Source organism: Homarus americanus, unplaced genomic scaffold (genome assembly GCF_018991925.1).
Source record: "Homarus americanus isolate GMGI-L3 unplaced genomic scaffold, GMGI_Hamer_2.0 scaffold11628, whole genome shotgun sequence".
NCBI lineage: Eukaryota > Metazoa > Arthropoda > Malacostraca > Decapoda > Nephropidae > Homarus > Homarus americanus.
The window spans coordinates 387501-408122 of NW_024754732.1; the positions used below are offsets into that span (position 1 = coordinate 387501).

General features: G+C 43.7%; 3 protein-coding genes across 3 annotated transcripts; 2 read left to right on the forward strand and 1 right to left on the reverse strand.

Annotated features, from left to right (window-relative positions):
* Window positions 1-2560: 2560 nt before the first annotated feature.
* On the forward strand, window positions 2561-4558 carry LOC121856068. The gene is made up of 3 exons (XM_042351360.1): window positions 2561-2655; window positions 3433-3717; window positions 4368-4558. The coding sequence occupies exons 1-3, from the start codon at window positions 2577-2579 to the stop codon at window positions 4535-4537; spliced, it is 534 nt and encodes a 177-aa protein (XP_042207294.1). The 5' UTR covers window positions 2561-2576; the 3' UTR covers window positions 4538-4558.
* A 352-nt stretch (window positions 4559-4910) lies between these two features.
* Window positions 4911-7977, forward strand: LOC121856074. Its single transcript, XM_042351367.1, has 2 exons — window positions 4911-6258; window positions 7022-7977. The coding sequence occupies exons 1-2, from the start codon at window positions 4911-4913 to the stop codon at window positions 7774-7776; spliced, it is 2103 nt and encodes a 700-aa protein (XP_042207301.1). The 3' UTR covers window positions 7777-7977.
* A 1638-nt stretch (window positions 7978-9615) lies between these two features.
* On the reverse strand, window positions 9616-13631 carry LOC121856069. Its single transcript, XM_042351362.1, has 8 exons — window positions 13363-13631; window positions 12829-13044; window positions 12357-12551; window positions 11839-11941; window positions 10870-11003; window positions 10450-10715; window positions 10086-10276; window positions 9616-9836 (listed from the first exon to the last, which is right to left on the reverse strand). Exons 2-8 carry the CDS (start codon window positions 13021-13023, stop codon window positions 9736-9738), a joined length of 1185 nt encoding a protein of 394 aa, XP_042207296.1. The 5' UTR covers window positions 13024-13044; window positions 13363-13631; the 3' UTR covers window positions 9616-9735.
* Window positions 13632-20622: the final 6991 nt, after the last annotated feature.

The following is a 20622-nucleotide window of genomic DNA, read 5'->3' on the forward strand; positions in this document are numbered from 1 at the left end:
AGGAGGGAGTGAGGGGGGGAGGATGAGTAGGAGGATAGGAGGGAGGGACTTAAGGAATATAGGAAGGGGTGTAATTGAAAGCTTAAAAGTAGGTTAGATAATGTGAATAATTGTTCTGTTTCCATTTGAGGGAGGGGAGCGGCCGGTAGCTTCCTAACCAACGTCAAGACACACGAACTATTTCACCACATACTACTTTATAATCGTCGTCATTTAGTGAAGGTTGTAGTAGGTGACAGTAACGATAAATTTACCCATGATAAATACGATGAGATTAGAAATGGCATTTTACGGCGGTATTCATATGTTTTGCTCTATCTCCCAGTAAAAAAATTAATTTACAGTTCACGTCCATATCCACTAGCGAATATTCATATTTATCAGTGCTTTATATATGCCTCCCTCAAAGCCTTACGATAATGGCCCAAACAACCTTTAACTACCACTTAAATGACAACAACGACGATTTAATATCACGGTCAGAATAACAACATCGAAAGACCCTTTTTGTTTACATAGAATAATTATCTAATCTTTCATTGTATCGAGTCCTGATATACCCGAAATACGAGATAAAATATTAAAATTAAGCATTAAGTAGCGACTGCAGCGTGTAATGTACTAACCTGAGCGAAATGAACTTGTCCAGCAATGTTGACGTCCTGTTTTTTCCAGTTTATTTCTGTTTTGTTTATATCCACTCGCTGGTCAACACTACATCGTCATTATATGGAGTTTCTTACGTATGGTTGTACATCCAGAGAAGCTGTGGTGTAGTATGGTGGTCACTATACAGAGGAAACACATGGTAGTTGCTGTCGACACCAAGTACAGTTCACAGACTGACGGGCAATCATTTCTTTAGTTCACTTGTCACATCTCCTTCACGTTCTTCAACCCCGCTATACGGATACTACACCCACACCTGCGAGATTATTTATAAATCAACAAATTTAATCGAACACCATATATAAACAACAGTATTTTTGTCTTACTGGTTGATACAAATATGTAAATACGAAAATACATAAAATAGGGATTTACAATGACACATAACACACATAAGTATACCAAGTGACACACACACACTACAGTACCTTCATTATGCAAGAAGGAATAAATACCACAATAAATGTTACTAACAGTTCTATAAGTAACTTTGCTTATAAAACTTATATAAACATTCATCTACTGGGCCTATAAGCTATAGAAGGTACACGGAACTAAATAAACAAATAAATATAGATAAAATAAACAATAAATAAATAAACCAGAAACATAAATAAAATGACTAAATAATAAATGAGTCATGAACACTACAGTAAGGCACTAAGTGGTGTTCGATCCAATGACTAGGTAAAAAAGTTGAGTGTTGCTGTACCTGGCAAGCCATGAATACAGTACTACAGGGATTACAGCGGTACAGGAATACAATACTATATTTTCAAGAATGTTTTGATATCACAGTGTGGTAGTTGGTCTGGTTTTTACCACAGGTTTGACATTGAGACGACGAATACAGAATGTTACAGGAATACAGGTAATAAATAAATACAGTGTTACAGTCACCCCTCACCTCTTCCTGTATCCCCCTAACCTCTCACCTCTTTCAGTATTCCCCCTCCATCCCTTTCCCTACACACACCCCCTTCCTCTACACACCCCCCTTCCCCTACACACCACCTTCCCCCCACTCACACCACCCTCCCCCCCACACACACCACCCTTCCCACACACCACCCTCCCCCACACACACCACCTCCACACACACACCACCCCCCACCCACACCACCCTCCCCCACCACACACACCACCCTTCCCACACACCACCCCCCCACACACATCACCCTCCCCCACACACACACACCACCCTCCCCCACCACACACCCCCCACACACACCCACCCTCCCACACCCACCCCACACACCACCCCCCACACACATCACCCTCCCCCACACACACCACCTTCCCCACACACACCACCCCTCCCCACACACACACACCACCCCCCCCCACACACACCACCTCCCCCCACACACATCACCCCCCCCACACACACCACACCCCCCACACACACCACTTCCCCCACACACACACCACCCCCACACACACACCACCACTCCCCCCACACACCCCCTTCCCCTACAACATGCAACACGTCACACCACGCCATTACTATAAATCTGGTCCTCGGTGGCATGACGTGACCTGTCATAGTTGGCCCTCACTCCCTCAGTCAGCCCCTGGCATCTACAAACAGAGGTATTTGTTGGAACTCCCTTGTGTTACCCTCCTCCCTTTATCCCCCTTGTTCTCCCTTTATCCCCCTTGTGTTTCCTTCCTTTATCCCCCTTGTGTTTCCTCCCTTTATCCCCCGTGTTTCCTCCCCTTATCCCCTTGTCCTCCATTGTTTCCTCCCTTTATCCTTATCCTCTCCCTTTATTCCCTTGTTCTCTCTTGTGTTTCCTCCCTTTATCCTTGTCTCACCTTATATCCTCCCTTTAACCTCTCTTCCATTTCGTCACATTTATCGAGTTTTATCCTATACCTACAGATCCTTCACTCAACCCTCGGATATGGGTAATTCCAGAGAAGGGCACGCGGTAGGATACGTCCTCCTAGCATTCGTTGTGGTATGTGGAGCTGCAGAACAAGGTAGGTGTGGACATGTGGACATGTTATTGGTGGTAAGAAATGTCAGTTAGATATGGTAGTAGTGGTGGTGTTTGGACATACGTGAAGTGTTTTGACATACAGGTGAAGTGTTTTGACATACAGGTGAAGTGTTTTGACATACAGGTGAAGTGTTTTGACATACAGGTGAAGTGTTTTGACATACAGGTGAAGTGTTTTGACATACAGGTGAAGTGTTTGAACATACAGGTGAAGTGTAATAATAATAATAATTAATGGTTTATTAAGAAAACATGGCAGCCCGAAGACTGAAAATATACAATGAACAGAGATAAGTTACATATGGTGAAATCGGGGAGCGGGTCACTTGATTGACAAAAGCTTTCAATGCAGAAACATAAGAAAGATAGTCAACATATTGATTAACTTTAGATCTAGTACTGTGGGAGCTGGTCTGTAGACATACAGGTGATGCAGGTAAATGGAACCAGTTTAATACATTCTGATATCTTTAGTTAGAGTCGAAAGGTAACTTAATTAAGCTGCTTCATCTACTCATATTATCCATAAACTAAGTTCTACTTTATTCTTCATTAAGCTGGGTTACTTATACATGTTAACCACATACTAAGCTTTTATTTTTACCCTTCATTAAGCTGACTCTACTACCTATATTATCCATAAATTAAGCTGGGTACCTACCTATACATGTTATCCATTAACTAAGCTTTCTGGTTCACCCTTCATTAAGCTGGCTATCATGATCTCTTTTCCCTCCTCCTTCATGGCCTTCTACAGGAGCAAGTATCCCGGGAGTAGAGTTAAGGGCACGCGACTCCTCCCTCTGTCTGACGAAGGAGAAAGTACCTGACCTGGGGACCGATTTCGTCATCTGTGCCTTCCTACAACCTCTCCACCAGGATCAACACCAGTACGATGACGAAGGGGCTGACGAAGGGGTTGATGAAGGGGTTGACGAAGAGGATGAAGAGGAGGAGGAGGAGGACGAAGAGGAGGGCTACCAGGGGATATCAGATCCAACCATCTTCACCCTTAATATGGACGGTGTGGTGATGAGAGCCAGTAGGTGTTGTGTGTGTGTGAGAGAGAGAGAGAGAGAGAGAGAGAGAGAGAGAGAGAGAGAGAGAGAGAGAGAGAGAAATCACTATCTATCCCACATTTATTCTTCACATATATCTCCATAAACTCACCTATATAAAGACCAGATCAAACCTCAAAATACAAAAAAAAGTAAAAAAAAAAAAGACAGTAAATTCTTCCCCCAAACACCTGACATAGTTATACGTAATTAACTGTTGAATAATGCAACTCTCCATGTCGGTAATGTACATAAGTAACCTTTCTGTCCAATTTCCGACATAACTTCCCAATCACAGTAACTCCCCACAATCATTTGCTGTCCAAAACTTCGCCATAAACACGACAGATATGGTTGTAATGGGAAGGGGGGGGTGCAATATAGACATTAGGCATTAATACACAAAGATCTCTCCCCAAATCGAGTCTAGGCTACTAAGTAAAACTTCTTGGTTACTGGCCACAAAACTCGATTTTCTAAAAAAAAAAAAAAAAAATATGATTCCTTAGCCAATGGTTATGTAATTATAGAAGTATGTTTATGTTTCTACGGTGTGGGTATGGGGAGTTATATTCCTCTATCACTGCCTTTCTATCTCCAATCCCCTGTAATTTTACACTGTTATCTGCTACAGGTGTGTCGCCATCGTCACAACTACAAGTACAGTACGGGAACACCTCCTACGCCTTTGACGAGACGCTGGTGGCTGGGGTGTGGCGGCGGGTGTGTGTGTACACTGACGCTGAGGAAGACAAGGTGGGTGTAAAGTTAAACCTGTATTTAACAGACTATATGAAAGGTTAGTCCGTTAAATTGAAGTCCGTTATATAGAGTTTTTACTGTGTTATGGTTCATCAAGGTCCCTGGTTCGATCCACTGACAAGTTGTGGCACGTTATCAAGATAAAGAAGCATTTAGTAACAAATTTATAAATATATTTAAACTGTAGTTCCATAGGTTTAAGAGGTAATCATTAATAAGTATTGTCATGGAAATATGTCCTGTCAATTCTCTGCCCCATTCATGAACCTTTGAATCCGAGACATGATAATGTACCATCTCTGGGTCCAACACTGTGTGATGTCTCGGGTTAACCTGTTCATGGGTCTCAGGGTTCATGGATGGGAAAGAGGACTAACAGGTCTTACTTCCCTGGCTGTACTGTACTGTATATAACATGTGGTGGTGTGTGCAGGTGGTGGCTCATGTCCGTGACCAAGTGATTGGGGTGTCGTCGTCGGAGGTGTTTAATAATACCTCAGAAGAAGACTTTCCTGCCGGGGTGTGTCTGGGGGCGTCTGGAGAGGGTCAAGTGTCTTTCACTGGCTCCATCACGGCCTTCTCCATACTGGTGAAGGAGAAGGGGTCAGGTGGGGTCATCCTGCCCACCGACTGTACCAACTTGGTGCCCCAGGATGTTCTGTTGGCCCTGGACCCCTCCTCGTGGGCCTCCTCTGGTGACGTCCTCATCCTCCATTATGATGCTGCTCTACTCTGCGCCGAGATCTTCACTACACTTCTGCTGCCGTTCAATGTGGGACAGATTGGCCACCTCGACCTGTGTAAAGTGCTAAGCGGACGCTTCCCCAGCGTCCAAGAAGTCGAGACCACATTTGTGGATGTTAATCAGATGTTGAACAGCTCTTGCGTCACCGACGGTAAAGTCCTCGCTTGGGTTGGCCACAATACCTCAAACAAAGGGATAAGGACAGTGTGTCCAGTTCTCCTAACCAACGGTACTGTTGGAAGCCGTCCCTGTGTCAGTAGCCTCAAGTGTTTCCTGTGCCTGGTGCCCGCAGCCACCAGGTTCCTGGTGTTCGGCGCCCTCAGTGGACTGGACCGCGCGTACACCGTGACGGCCACCCAGGACTGGGACCTACAACTAACGGGGGAAGATACGTCAGAGATCGTGCGGGAAGGAGACGAATGGGTGATCCGCTCTAAGTTTCACAACAATGAATGGCGCCTAAAGGGATCCCCACTGCCAGTAGGACGCTGGATGTGGGAGACCCGAGGCATTAAAGACCAGTTTACGTTGACGCCCTGTAGTAAGAAACAGTTTTCCTGTGATCACGGTCAGTGCATCCCCCGGGACCAGCTTTGTGACGGCATAGAACACTGTAGCAATGACAGCGACGAGAGGAATTGTGAGATTCTGGAGCTCCCTAAAGGGTACGACAACAACACCAGACCGTTTGCTGGGGACAAAGAGCTGGGAGAGATAACTTATGATGTAGGCATATATTATATCAGCGATATCACCACTCTGAATAGTCAGGTCACGTTGGACATGTATCTCCAACTTCAGTGGTATGACAAGCGCCTGAAGTACTGGAACTTGAAGCATAATGACCAGCAAGTTGACTGTAAGAATATTTGGATTCCCTTAGTGTCTGCCTTAGCTGGTTACAAGTCAGGGATGACCTACGACACAGATGACTACGCGTCCTCGTGTGCTGTGTTAGTGGCTGCAGGGGAAGACGTCAAGGAGCTCCAACAGCAGTCATTTGATGACCCCATGATGGGTAAGACTCATGATACTCTCTTAAAAGTAAGACAGGGCAGACAGAAGACAGTCGTAAGTTTGTTGACTCAAGTTTCCGTGTGTGTGTGTGTATGTGTGTGTGTGTGTGTGTGTGTGTGTGTGTGTGTGTGTGTGTGTGTGTGTGTGTGTTACTGCAGGATGAAGGGAAACAGCGAGCGTTGTTGGTTGCTAGGACAGTACTGGCTATAAAGTATGTAGTAGAGGGCGTCAGTGACTACATGAAGGCACTAAATCTCATCGCTACATCGGGAGGAAGGAGCCACCACTTTCCTCCAGTATTAAGGTGTAGAGAAAGGGCGCCAAACACTATCAAAGCGCCAGTACAAGAGCAATCAACTTCGCCTGGCGTTGCTCTCTTCCCTGTGTTAATAGACTTAAGGAAGCTTGGCAACATATGAACGTTTGTCAACCTGCTGTCTCAGAAACGCTCTCTGTTAGGGTTAGTTCTATACATTTTGTGGGATGTGGCAACTGTGGAATACTTATCTAGCATCCTTACCCTGGCTACTATTGAGTGGCTCCTTATCGGGCAATCTGGGAGTTTTAATACCATGTAAACAAGCACAGCGATGCCACATCTCATAAAACACACCAGCCACTCAACCAGGTATATGTGTAGGCGACTGCAAGTATATGTTCATATAGTGTGTCTCTATAAGTGTTAAGTCAGTTCTAAATCAGACAAAACAAATATACATCGTACATCACCTTAATGACCCTTTCTCTCTCTGTCTCTTCAACAGGTGCCTACCTCACCGGGCCAGACGTTACAATATCCTTCTTTACCGAAACAAGACTGACAGTCCCCTGCAAGTTCCAGCTCCAGCGCTATCCCTTTGGTTCCCAGATATGTAACATCACCTTTTACTTAAGGATGGAGAATGGATTAATTACATTTAAGAAAAAGGACGAAACCACCGTTCTGGAATACACGGGGAGTACAGACCTGCTCGAGTACAGACTGTCGAATCTGACGGTCGAGACCCCTCACGATTATGGAGACGGTTACAACTATTCCTACATCGTGTTGTCATTACATCTGGAGAGTCTGTCAGAATACCATATCCTCAACAGCTTTGCCCCCAGCGCCCTCGTGTTCCTTATATCCTTATCAACGCTGTTCTTCCCTCTCAAAGACTTCAATGAGAGGGTAATGGTCTCCCTCACCTCTCTCTTGGTATTGTCTGGCTTCTTCGCTAACACCGGGAACTCCAGCGTCAGAACCCCTTACTTCAAACTCTTGGATGTGTGGTATGCGTCTCTTATTCTCCTGAGCTTCATTGTGGTCATCGCTAACGCCATCGTTCACTCCCTGGTTCAGAGGACAAACACGGTGGCTGTCAAGAGCATTCAGTCTATGGATGGCTGGTGCAATGAAGTCCAGCAACATGATGATAGAAAGGCCAATATCTGCAATAACGTGATCATTATTATCCTCGTCCTCATTTTCTTAGCTGTGATAGTCGTTTTTGTCCTAATTGCTCTTCAGGTTCTGTAAGTTAGTTACCCCCTCAAATAAATAACTGTTTGAAGAAAGGTAAAAGAAAACGGTACCTTGATGGAAACTGTAGACATTGATTTAACCCTTTGAGGATTATGACTTAAGTAAATAACCCCTCGAGGACGATGACTCAACTAACCCCTTGAGGACGATGACTTAGCCCCTTGAGGACGATGATTTATCTAACCCCTTGAGGACGATGACTTAACTAACCCCTTGAGGACGATGACTTAACTAACCCCTTGAGGACGATGAATTAACTCCTTGGGTACGTTAAGTCATCGTCCTCAAGGGGTTAAAAAAAATTCACTTGTGTTTTATGCTGTGTCTAGACTCTATACCTATAGGGTAAGGAAGAGTCACAATCACCACAAACAGTACATATTTCAGGTTGATTACTGTACCTGAACTGTATTTTACCTGCACTGTATTTTCTCAATAAAACATTTAATTTTCATTCCACTTTTACTCGACCAGACGCCAACCAACTTAAAAATCATTGCAAAGAGAATAAAAGTTTTTTCTACTGTATATTATTGCAAAGATTATAAATGTCCTTTGCAATGATCAAACTTAATTTCTACTGATTTTTAAGTTCCTGTTTATATCACGTCTTAATTTATAGCTAACATTTTATTACGATTTTGTGTGAAAAAATACGACACAGCAGACGAAGGATTGTGACATCCCTACCGAGACAACAGGAGTCACAGTGTTCATTGTGAAATTCATCGACCCTCGCCGTAGATACTGTACTTTTTTGGAGTGCATATATAAGAGAGGAAAGTGTGTATATGTGTGTAGAGGATTACTGAATGAATATGATACAAAACCCATCCATTCGAGGAACATACTGTAACATCTGGTACAGCTGTCATATAACCATTACAGATGAAGAGTACAGTGACTTACCTATTCTGGGATTCATAGGTGTTGATAACTTGTCTTCGTTCTGGTCGATACAGATGTGGATTTATTGAACCCCTAAAAGCCTATTTCTCACCTCCAATGTGTAGACAGAGACCTTGTCTACAATTCTTATCCTGGGTCAACATTCTTGTAGTTAACTGCTTTTATTCCTATGTAAGAGAACGTATCTTGTTACCAAAGTTATTATGAAGTGTTGTTGGGCAGCAAATCACGAGAGGGGTTGTTGTTATGACGTAGGAGAATGACGTCATAAGTAGGTGGAGCTTTGTAACTCTTGACCACATCCACTGATGACGTAAAAGGTACAGTAGACGAAGCTTTGTAGCTATTGGCCCCACCCACTGATGACGTAAAAGGTACAGTAGACGAAGCTTTGTAGCTATTGGCCCCACCCACTGATGACATCATCCTCCTACGTCAACACAAAGACCTATCTTATGCCTTGATATTATAATATTATGACTACGCTTCAACTACTAAGAGGTCTTTAAGTGTTAGTTCGTGTACATTACTACAGATGGCGTTAGTATTTTTTCTCATTTAAATCATATAGTAATTACATTGTTTACATCGGTGTTACCTCCTACCTGGACGTGTTTTTCTAAGGCACAATGCCCTTACTGCGCTTTAATGATTGTATTAAGGTGTTTAGGAAGCGCGCACACACACACACACACACACACACTCATAGACACAGATACACACACACAGACAGACAAATATATACACACACACAGACAGACAAATATATACACACGCACACACACTCATAGACACATATACACACACACAGACAGACAAGTATACACACACACAGACAGACATATATACTCCAGACATCACTACCACCAATGTTGTTGTTATTGTTGTTAATTAAAAGGAAATAATAAAAAAAAAACACAATCGTCTTAATCACAATACTACTTTTATTATGATCACTACGGGCATACCCTCTAGTCCGTGTGTCTGTCAGAGTCTTTGGTAGGGGTGGGTCTCTCACTCTTTGGCCTCCAAGTAGGTAATACCTCACACACTGGCCTCCGGGTGGTACTTCTCCAGGGTCTTGAGGAAGGAGATCGCCATCTCATCCTTCGTCCGGCAACGAAGAGCAGTCAAGCATCTGTAACCTGATACAAGGATACATGTATACAATGATACAGTAATACATGGATACAGGGATACATGAATGCAGGGATACTTAGTTACAAGGCTACATGGAGACAGTGATATACGAGTATGTATACAGTACTACATGAATACAAATATACAGAGATACACGCATACACCACACACACACACACACACACACACACACACACACACACACACACACTTCTCTCATCCAAACCCCGTCAAACTCTGGGATGATCACCTACCCGTCTCTCCACGATGGACGGGCGGCGCTGTTAGTCTGAGACAGGTATTTTGCAGCTCAGGTGAGTCGACGTATGGGAGGTTAGTGAGGGGCAGAAGACCTTCCCCCAGCAGGCGCCCACTGCAGGTAGGTCCTTGCATCAGTGACACCTGTACCCACCCACTGCTGTCGCCGCTCACTACACCTGTGGGGCTGAAGACGTGTGGTCAGAGAGAGAGAGAGAGAGAGAGAGAGAGAGAGAGAGAGAGAGAGAGAGAGAGAGAGAGAGAGAGAGAGAGAGAGAGAGAGAGAGAGAAAAAAAGAGACTGAGAAGCATATCATCACTCCTTAAAACACCCTCCCAACACAACAACAACAACACTCACAACTGGAAGGTCTCATGGAAGGTGGCAGGATAAGCCTTGGTGCTCCAGGTCTTACAGATAGCAGCACTGGGGAACCTATGACCTGGCACTACCTGAACCACCACGTAACACTGAGGCTGTGACCTGGGAGATGACGAGGAGGAAGACGAGGAGGAAGATGACGAGGAAGAAGAGCAACAGGAAGATGTAGAACTCTCCCTTCTTGGTGGTATATCCCTAGCCTCGAGAACACGTAGAGTGAGGCGCCCTGGTTGACTGTAGAATGCCTGTAAGGAAGAATTATTCACCTTATCATGTCTAGGAATTTACCTTATTTTCCTAATTGTCTAGGAATTTACTTTATTTATCTAATTATATCTAGGAATTTGTCTTATTTAGCGAATTATGTCTAAATATCAGGTGATGGGTCTAATGACTGACCCTGATGAGGAGGCGAGCGGTGGTGGGGTGTTGGTAATGCGTCAGGTGGGCGTGTCTGGTCCGGTAGTACTGAACTATGAGTGCTGGGGTGCTTACTGCCTGCTCCTCCAGTGCCTCCTTCAGTGATGTGTACCCTATGGAGAGAGTGAGGGGGGGGGGGTAATGAGAGAGAGACAGGGCTTAATTTTCAGACTTTTATTGATCTATTCAATTAGTTACACATCTATCTAGCTATCCATCCATCACTAACTATCTATCCATCCATCTGTATATCCATCTAATCTATCCCTCTATCAATCTATCTATCTATCTATCTAACCATCCATCACTAACTATCTATTTTTTCTTTCTTTCTTTCTTTTTTTTTTTTTTACGGGGATTAGCCCACCCAGGCACAGGTCACTGACCCACATCGGGGCCTGGGGAGCGAAAATGTGATGATAATAATAATAATAATAATAATAATAATAATAATTCATAGTAAATAAATTTTATAATAAAAAATAAAAAATATAATAAAATAATAATGAAAATAATAAGAACTGTAATAATAATAATAATAACAATAATAATAATAATAATAATAATAAAAATAATAATAATAAGAATAATAAGAATAAGAATAAGAAGAACTGTAATAATAATAATAATCATAATAATAATAATAATATAATAATAATAATAATAATAATAATAATAATAAATACAAAAATGAAAACAAAAATATCAAAAGTGAGAAACAATAGTATGTTGTGTTGTCAATAGTAAGAGAAACAAATGAAACTCTGCAATTGTGTGTAAATGAAGCAGAAAGTCGGATGAGCAACCTGGGACTTGGTCACAATTTTCGTGATGCCATATGGCAGCAGGGTCTACCATTAGACAACACATTATGCTTCCACTATCTTCCCAGGCGGTAGTACCTCCCTGTTTGGTAACTGCCTACTACCTATCTGTCTATCTATCTACCTGGAGTAGTGGCAGCAGTAGGGTTAAGGTCACGCCGCGTCAGGAGAAGAAAGGTCAAGTCAAGCACACTTAACACAGCCTCGTAATACTCAACAGCTTTCTTCTGTTACCGAGAGAAATAACAGAGATAAGTACGGTAAATATATACCCCGGTACAGTGTATACAAGTGAAACCTCCATATACCGGACTGTCATCTGTATTTTAATCCGTTAGATGGGGGTTTCATATCTAACAGACCCTCCATATAACGGAATTTCATCTGTATATATATATATATATATATATATATATATATATATATATATATATATATATATATATATATATATATATATATATATATATATATATATATGTATATATATATATATACACACAGTAATCTGTTAGATGGAGGTTCCATATCTAACGAACCCTCGATATAACTGACTATCGCATCCATATAATCCGTTAAATAGAGGTTTCACTATAAACAAGACACTGATAACTAAGATAATCAATATTACCTATCTCTTACCTTATTACTGACTACTACCATGAACAGCACCAACACGGCGTCCCACAGTCGCAGAAGAAGACGCTGACGAAGTGACGGTGGCTGTAGGTGTTCCTGCAGGAGTGTAAGTGTAGGACTCAGTGTATCCTCCACCAGGGGTGTCCCTCGTCCTTCCTCGCAGGACTTCTCCACAGCATCCCTTAACCTCGGTTTTATCTGTGTGTATGAGAAGTGATACAAAATTGGTCTGTCTGTTTGTCTGTCAGTGAAACCTCCATATAACGGACTCCTCTCCCCATGTAATTCGTTAGATAGGGGGTTTCACATCTAACAGACCCTTGAGAAAACAGATTTCCATCTCTATATGGTTCATTAAATAAAGGTTTCACATCTAACACACCCTACATATAACGGCTTTGCCTTTCCATATAGTCCATTGAATAGATATTTCACTGTAATCTACGTTAAACAGACAGACACAGATGCCCCTCACCTGGTCAACAGCCGTCTCTAGGTAGTGATCAAGCAGTGTGTGGAGGTTATGGGTGACGCTGGTGAGGAGGGCGGCCACTGTAGTGTTAACCTGGTCACCTGCGCCTCTCCTCCCACACCTGGTCAGCCCCTCCACCACCTCCCCCACACGGAAGGTCTCAGACAGATGACCCACCTCCTGCAGCGCCTTCCACATGCTGTTCACTCTCCTACATAACTGATGGTAGAATAATAGATGTATTTTCTTGACTTTCATTTGGTTAATCATACATAAATATATAAAATAAATCTTCGTGAACTTACTAATTTAATTAAGAGTGAATATTTATCTGGCTTGAAAATTACTAAAGATGTCATATCAAAATTAATACTTGTTTGAGATGTAAATTTAATAATTGAATAACAAAAGAAACAAAAAAATAAATAAATACTAATGCTGTAATAATAATAACAATAATAATAAAAGATGACCCCACCAAACCAAAAGACATAAAATTACCTAAAAAAAATACCTTTAAAAAATCTTCATAATTACCTTGACATCAAAGCAGGGACCTGTTAGATGGTGTATGGGTGTGGGTGTGGGTGTGGGTGTGGGTGTGGGTATGGGTGTGGGTGGAAGGTTGGTGCTGTGGGTGGATGGAGAATGAGAGGCTGTGGGTGGAGGCTGACCAGTAACGATGGGTGTATGTGGATTATTTTGGGTGGTTTTAGTGGGTGGAGGGTGAGTGTGTTTGGTTGTAGGGTGAGTGTGTATGGGTGAAGGGTGGGTGTGTATGGGTGAAGGGCGGGTGTGTATGGGTGAAGGGTGGGTGTGTATGGGTGAAGGGTGGGTGTGTATGGGTGAAGGGCGAGTGTGTATGGGTGAAGGGTGAGTGTGTATGGGTGAAGGGTGGGTGTGTATGGGTGGAGGAAAAGGAGGAAGGTGATGATGATGATGGGCAATACGTGTGAGTGGACGGTGGTAGGCAGTAGTGGTGGTGGTGGTGGTGACGGTAGTGGTGGAGGTGGTGGTGGTGGGTGCGTGTTGGTGGTGGGGGAGGTGAGCAAGACCTCTACAACAGGTGGCGGCGAGATAACACAGGTTCTCCAACACCACCACCACCAACACTCCACACGTCTCCTCCTCACACGGCCAGGCTAGTGACTCCCACCACGTGTTTACCTGTGTTAGGGTGCAGTAAATCACCTTAATTAACACCTGTGCTGGCCTATTCACTTGCAGCCTCATAACACCTGCTTCCTTCAACACACTATACATTTATCAGTATATCAAGTTCCTCATCTGCATCACAAGTGAGTGTGTGTGTGTGTGTGTATGACCGGAAACAGGCAAGGGAAATAAGATAACAATACTCATATCCTCAACTTACACATACAATATTTCAAGCGACTCTTAACCTCTACATTGATTCACAATGCCTTGTATGAGTTTCCGTGTGTACTAAACTAACCAACCAAAGACATAAGGACACAGTATATTACACACACTAACAATAATAAACAATTGTTTTACCCTTCTGAAAGCTTGTAGGAGTTCATGAAGAGCGTGGGTGTGGGTAGTCGTCAGGGCAGGAACACAGACGGGAAGTTTATTCTGTAGAGGACCTTTCTGATGGAGGTATTGTGGATATCCTTGATGTGGGGGTCTATAGGAGGTCTGGGGAGAAGTACCAGCAGCAGGGAGTTTATACTGCAGAAGGGGGTCCTTAGATATCGAGGAGGTTTTGGTGGTTATAGAGGCAGGACCAGGGAGAGAAATTTTATCCTGTAGGGGACATTCCTGGGGGAGATGTCGAGAGTTTTCTACGTGGGACGAGGCAACAGGACCAGGAGGAGAGAGTTCATCCTGTAGAAGGGCGTCGTTCGAGAGCATAGATGTGGTCTGGGTGTTGGAGTCGGCAGGAGTAATAGTGACAACAGAGAGACTATCCTGTAGAAGAGCTTCCTGAAGGAGACGCTGATTCTCCTGCTGTGAGTGGGTAAGCCAGGTGGCCACACTGTCCATGAACCAGCTGGGGAAACTCTCGACCGGGGCCCCCTCACCACCTGTCTCTCTTCCTCTTCTTCCTCCTCCTCTTCCTTCGTCTTCTCCCCTTCCTCCTCCTGCCTGCACCCCAACACTGTGTGAGATTGATAAGTCATTTCAGTTTTTATACTACTACTACTACTATTACTACTATTACTACTACTACTACTATTACTAAAACACTCACTCACTCACTTACTCACAACTCAAAGGTAAAGAGGACTCACGCGTGCATGTGCCGTAGGTTGTGATAGAGGGACCATAAGGACGAACCCACGTCGAAGTTGTGCACGAATTTCGACCTGTGTTGTTCCCCGTCCAGCTCACCTGAAAGATTGATAAGAATGTTAATTACCTCATTAAGACGTTTATCTGTGTATTTATGTATGTAGATTTATGAGAGAGAGAGAGAGAGAGAGAGAGAGAGAGAGAGAGAGAGAGAGAGAGAGAGAGAGAGAGAGAGAGAGAGAGAGAGAGAGAGAGAGAGAGAGAGAAAGAACTATAACAACAAAGCCATAGAAAAGGGTATTTATTCCCATAGTCTACTTGTATAGGCACTAAGCATGGAGTCAGCCATACCTCGTGTCGGATAGCGGGGAGGAGAGGGTCTGAGAAGCGGTCTTAACACCTGGGCCACCTGCTTGCTGAATTCTCCGTAGCTTATTGACGTGTAGGTGACTCCCATCTCCCTAACGAAGAGACATGGCTTAGGTTAGGTTAGGTTAGGTTAGGTTAGGGTGTTTAATCAGGTAAATCAAGCTGGGGTGCTTAATATTCACGTGATCTAGATTATTACAACAAACGCAAAACAAACAAAAAACAACAACAACAAACATAAAACAAAACAACAAAAGAACAACAAACATAAAACAAAACAACAAAACAACAACAAACATAAAACAAAACAACAAAACAACAACAAACATAAAACAAAACAACAACAAACATAAAACAAAACAACAAAACAACAACAAACATAAAACAAAACAACAAAACAACAACAAACAAAACAAAACAACAAAAGAACAACAAACATAAAACGAAACTTGACAACAACAGACATAGAATAACTGTGAATTACTTATTAAATATATGATCGTAGTGTTGGGCGTCTTGTTGAAGGAAGGTGAGAGCCATGTGGGTTACTTCGACCAGGGCAGGAACCTGTTGGTGTGGGTTCTCCTCCGTCGCCTCCTCCTTCTGTATCACCTGTAGCACACCCGCCCACCTGCAGGATATTATAGGTGTGTTTCAGTTGATTGATTACTGACAGGTGAGGACAAGTAGATTTCTAGATGACAGGTGTTTTGGTGACTCATTACTGAGTTTAAGACAGGTAGAGCTCTATATGAAGACAGTCACAGATAGACAAAGACAAACAGACATACAGATAGACAAATAGACAGACAGATAATACAGAAACAGACAGCAGACAGACAAACAGACAGACATACCAGTCGTGAGCGTGACGGAGTATGGCAGCTAATATGTCCTCAGGTAAGACAGGTTGACCCGCCTGGTCCAGCAGCTGACGAGTGGCTGGGTGTTGCTCCAGACCCTGTAGTGACCTGCCGGGGTGATAATGATGGTTGATACTGTGTGTATGACAGGACCTAGAGTGTGTGTGTGTGTGTGTGTGTGTGTGTGTGTGTGTGTGTGTGTGTGTGTGTGTCAATCATTATTGTAGTCTCCCTCTCTCTGTCTCTCTTTCTATCTCTCTCTATCTACTTATCTCTTTCTCTCTGTTTAATTCTACCTATCCTTCTCTCTCACTCTCTCTATATCTATACTTCACTCATACTACCTACCCCCTCACCCCCTCCTCTCAGTATAATCTCCTGACCCATACACTGACCTCAGGGTATAAGTAAGTTGTCTGCCAGCCTGGGTCCCGGGAAAGGCACTGTGTAGGGACTTGAGGCGTTTGATCTGTGAGTAGATATAGAGCGTGAGGGAGTGTAGCAGCTCATCCAAGTCCTCCTGACCGTAAGCCCCATCTGCCAGGGCCTTCTGAACCACCTGCAGCTGGTTATAGGTCCAGAGGGCATCCACGGAGGCCAAGCGACTCCCCACCACCCACCAAGCCAGCTGTTGTACCTCCTGGCTGAGTCGTAGTTTGGTTCCCAGATGGTGTAGGTCCTCGGTGGCCTTTGAGGACAGGTGGCCGTTCCATAACCGGCTGCGGTCGTCTCCACCCTGTGTGTGTGGGCAGGTGGATGGGTAGGTGGTTAGGTAGGTTGGTGTATAGGTGGGTGTGTAGGTGGGTGGGTAGGTGGGTGTGTAGGTGGGTGTGTAGGTGGGTGTGTAGGTGGGTGTGTAGGTGGATGGGTGAGAGAAAGGAAAATTCAGCGTTATTAGTTCGTTCATCACAAATACTAAAACTACATTACGCTTTCTCAGGTAACACAACACCAAAATACACACTACACTACACTACTGCACACCCCCACACCTATCACACCCCTACACCTATCACACCCCCACACCTATCTATAGTAAACACCAATACACCTGCTACACCCCCAAAACCTGTCTAGTACACATCCCACACCCGCTTAGAGTGACTCACCCCTTGTGTCGTGGTGGAAAGGTGGTGGTGATCAAGGGCGGTAGTGAGGGAGGACTGGTAGGCTCGACGAGAACCTTCCTGCGGCCACGAGAGAAACACCTGGGCGGCTACAAGTCTCCCGTGTTCCTCACTCCTCCTCTCTAAGCGATTCCTCCTCACCCCCTCTTCCTCTTCTTTCTCCTCCTGAAGGAAGACCAACACCTTCAGGTCATTTGGCTATAAGAGGAGACATATAAACACACACACACACTACCCTGGCTCTCCACCTCTGAGATCAAGGAAATAATTAGACAAATAATAAACATCTCACACCACCTGTACGTCATCTGATATCCCTGCAACATCCGCCACGTCACGCCCCTCAGCGGATCCCTCAACAAGCCCTGAATTTCTGACGCTGGTGGAACTCCTGACTTCCGTTTGGTTTCCAGTGGCCACAGATGATGGGGCGGTAGGTTTCCAGGGCTTCTTCAACGAAAATCCATAGATCTTGAACATTTTGCTGGGAGGTTTAATGGTCCATATGTGAGGTTTAGCTTATTTTCACCGTGGAATACGTCACACCGGTGTTACTTTTACAGTGGAATGGGTCACACAGGTGTTAATTTCACATGTGTACTGAACACCTGTTGTGATTATCCAAAGGTGCATTATCTAACCCTTTGTTACCATTCAAAGGTATATTAATTACCTGCGTCTGTCCAAAGGTACTAAGTGTCGTTATTAACAAGTAGTGACACAACAGGGGTATAGTGTCACTTTCCAAAGGTACATACACTCACATAGACTCACCAAACCTTTTTTTCTACTTTCCAAAGGTACACTGACTTTTATTGTCACTATCCAGATACAGGAACTTGTACTGTTACTTTCCAAAGGTGCTGACTCAAGTTGTGACTGTCCGAAGGTACGTCAATTTATATCATTATATTATAAGGGTATATTAATCCATATTGGTACTTTCCAAATGTTCATTAATTCATACTGGCACAGTCCTTAGGTACATTAAATCACAAATGTACTGTCCAAAGGTTCGTATACTTATATAACTCATAGCGGCACTGTCCACAGGTACATTAACTCATACTGGCACTGTCCACAGGTACAATAGCTTATAATGGCACTGTCCAGTTGCATTAACTCATACTGGCACTGTCCACAGGTACAATAGCTTATAGTGACACTATCTAATGGTGCAGTTGGCCCGTGTGGTCACCGCAATAGAGAAACACAGTGTGGGAGATGGAGGGTAGGAGTGAGGGAAGGAGGGAAGGAGGGAGGGAGGGAGGGAGGGAGGGAGGGGGGAGGCATGGCACCAGTGACTGTAACACAATACCGGATGGCGCTCTAAACGGCTGTGTCCTGCCAGTCAGTTCAGGCAGCCAGAGAGAGAAAGATGAGTCAGCCAGTCAGATACAGTTACGTATCTCCTTCAGTTACAGTTAAAATACAGTCACATTACAGCATTACATCATTAAGCAAATCAAATACAGTCACTTTAAAGCACTATCCCCTTCAGTTACAGTTAAATACAGTCACGTAAGAATATTCCCCGCTTTGAGGTACAGTGTAACAGTCACATCAGCATAAATTACCACTTAAAAACAGTTAGAGCTTAATTTAACAGTCCCTAAGGAAGAAGTCACACCTGTATATTTTATCACCCACTTAACAGTTAACAGTCTCTCAAGTGAGGTAATTAACTAAGACAAATGTTCCCTACCGCTAAAGGTTTATATACGTCGGTCGGCAACCAATCAAACGCTTGATGAATAATGACCGCTAACTAATCAGGAACGCTCCTATACCCGTGTCTGGGAAGGGCGCTTGAAAGTATTTGCTACGGACCAATGAGAGATGGGTAATAAAAAAAAAACTTTTGGTAAACACGCGTTGATTGGCCAGCATGGTAGAGCGCAAGCAAGATCAAGTGTTCCTTAAGTGGTGTAAAACTCCTTTGAACAATTCTGTACCCTGCTGAACTATCCTGAACAGTCCTTTGAACAATTATGTACCCTGCTGAACTAAACTGAACAATATGATCAGTGTAGAGAAGCTTCTGAACTCTGTAAAAACTTGGTGAGTATTTTAAGCACTTTCTGAGATATTCTAGGTCGCTCACAAGTCCAGGTATACAGTTTATGAGCCATAAATATACCCCATGAGCTTTCTGTGTCGTGAGGAGCTTCGCATAGGAGACGAGGATCTAGTATGTGGAGGTAGGCAACATATGACGGTGTGTGTGTGTGCGTGTGTGTGTGTGTGTGTGTGTGTGTGTGTGTGTGTGTGTGTGTGTGTGTGTGTATGTGTGTGTGTGTGTGTGTGTGTGTGTGTGTGTGTGTGTGTGTGTGTGTGTGTGTGTGTGTGTGTGTGTGTGTGTGTTATTTTTAACCTCTGACTCTTTGACACTTCATCTTGATAGCAACACATTTTGGAATATTTTTTCACTAAAGACAACAAGTTTACAGGAAGTCAACGAAACTACAGGAAAAGTACTGCTGCCTGTTCTGAGTCCTGGTGATGTTTGGTTAGGTTAGGTTAGGTTAGGTTAGGTTAGGTTAGGTTAGGTTAGGTTAGGTTAGTTTAGGTTAGGTCTAACTCTCTCTCACCCACATACACACAACACAAACATACAAAAACATACAGATACAAACACAAACACACCCATACACACTATATAATCTCAATGTATACTTATATAAATACATATACACACAGACGTTTATATACACAGATAAACATACACAGTACTTAAACATCTAGCACAAAGTGAGCAATGAGATCTGTCAAAACATGGGAGTTGTGGTTATTGGTTAGTGAAAGTAAGTTTAGCAGCTGTTAGTTGGCCCTCCCCTCCCATCCTATCCCACCCCTTCTCTCTCTTCCCCCTCCCCTCTTCCTCCCCAAATTTATCCCCTCTTCCTCTCATCTATCTCCTCCCACAAAACTGATACCCCCTCCCTCTTCCCCTCTATACCCTCCCAAAAGCTAATTTCCCCCTTTTCCCCTCCCCTCCCACCCCTCCCCTCTCCCCCATTCTCTCTCCTCCCCCAAAAGTTGATCTAACCTCACCCCGCACCGCACCACTTCACAACAACCTCATTACCTCAGTTACACTCCTAATTGTAGTACACTGTATTCAGATCACCACCAATACAGTAACCCACACAGCTTACAGTACTCAGAAAGGTCTTGCA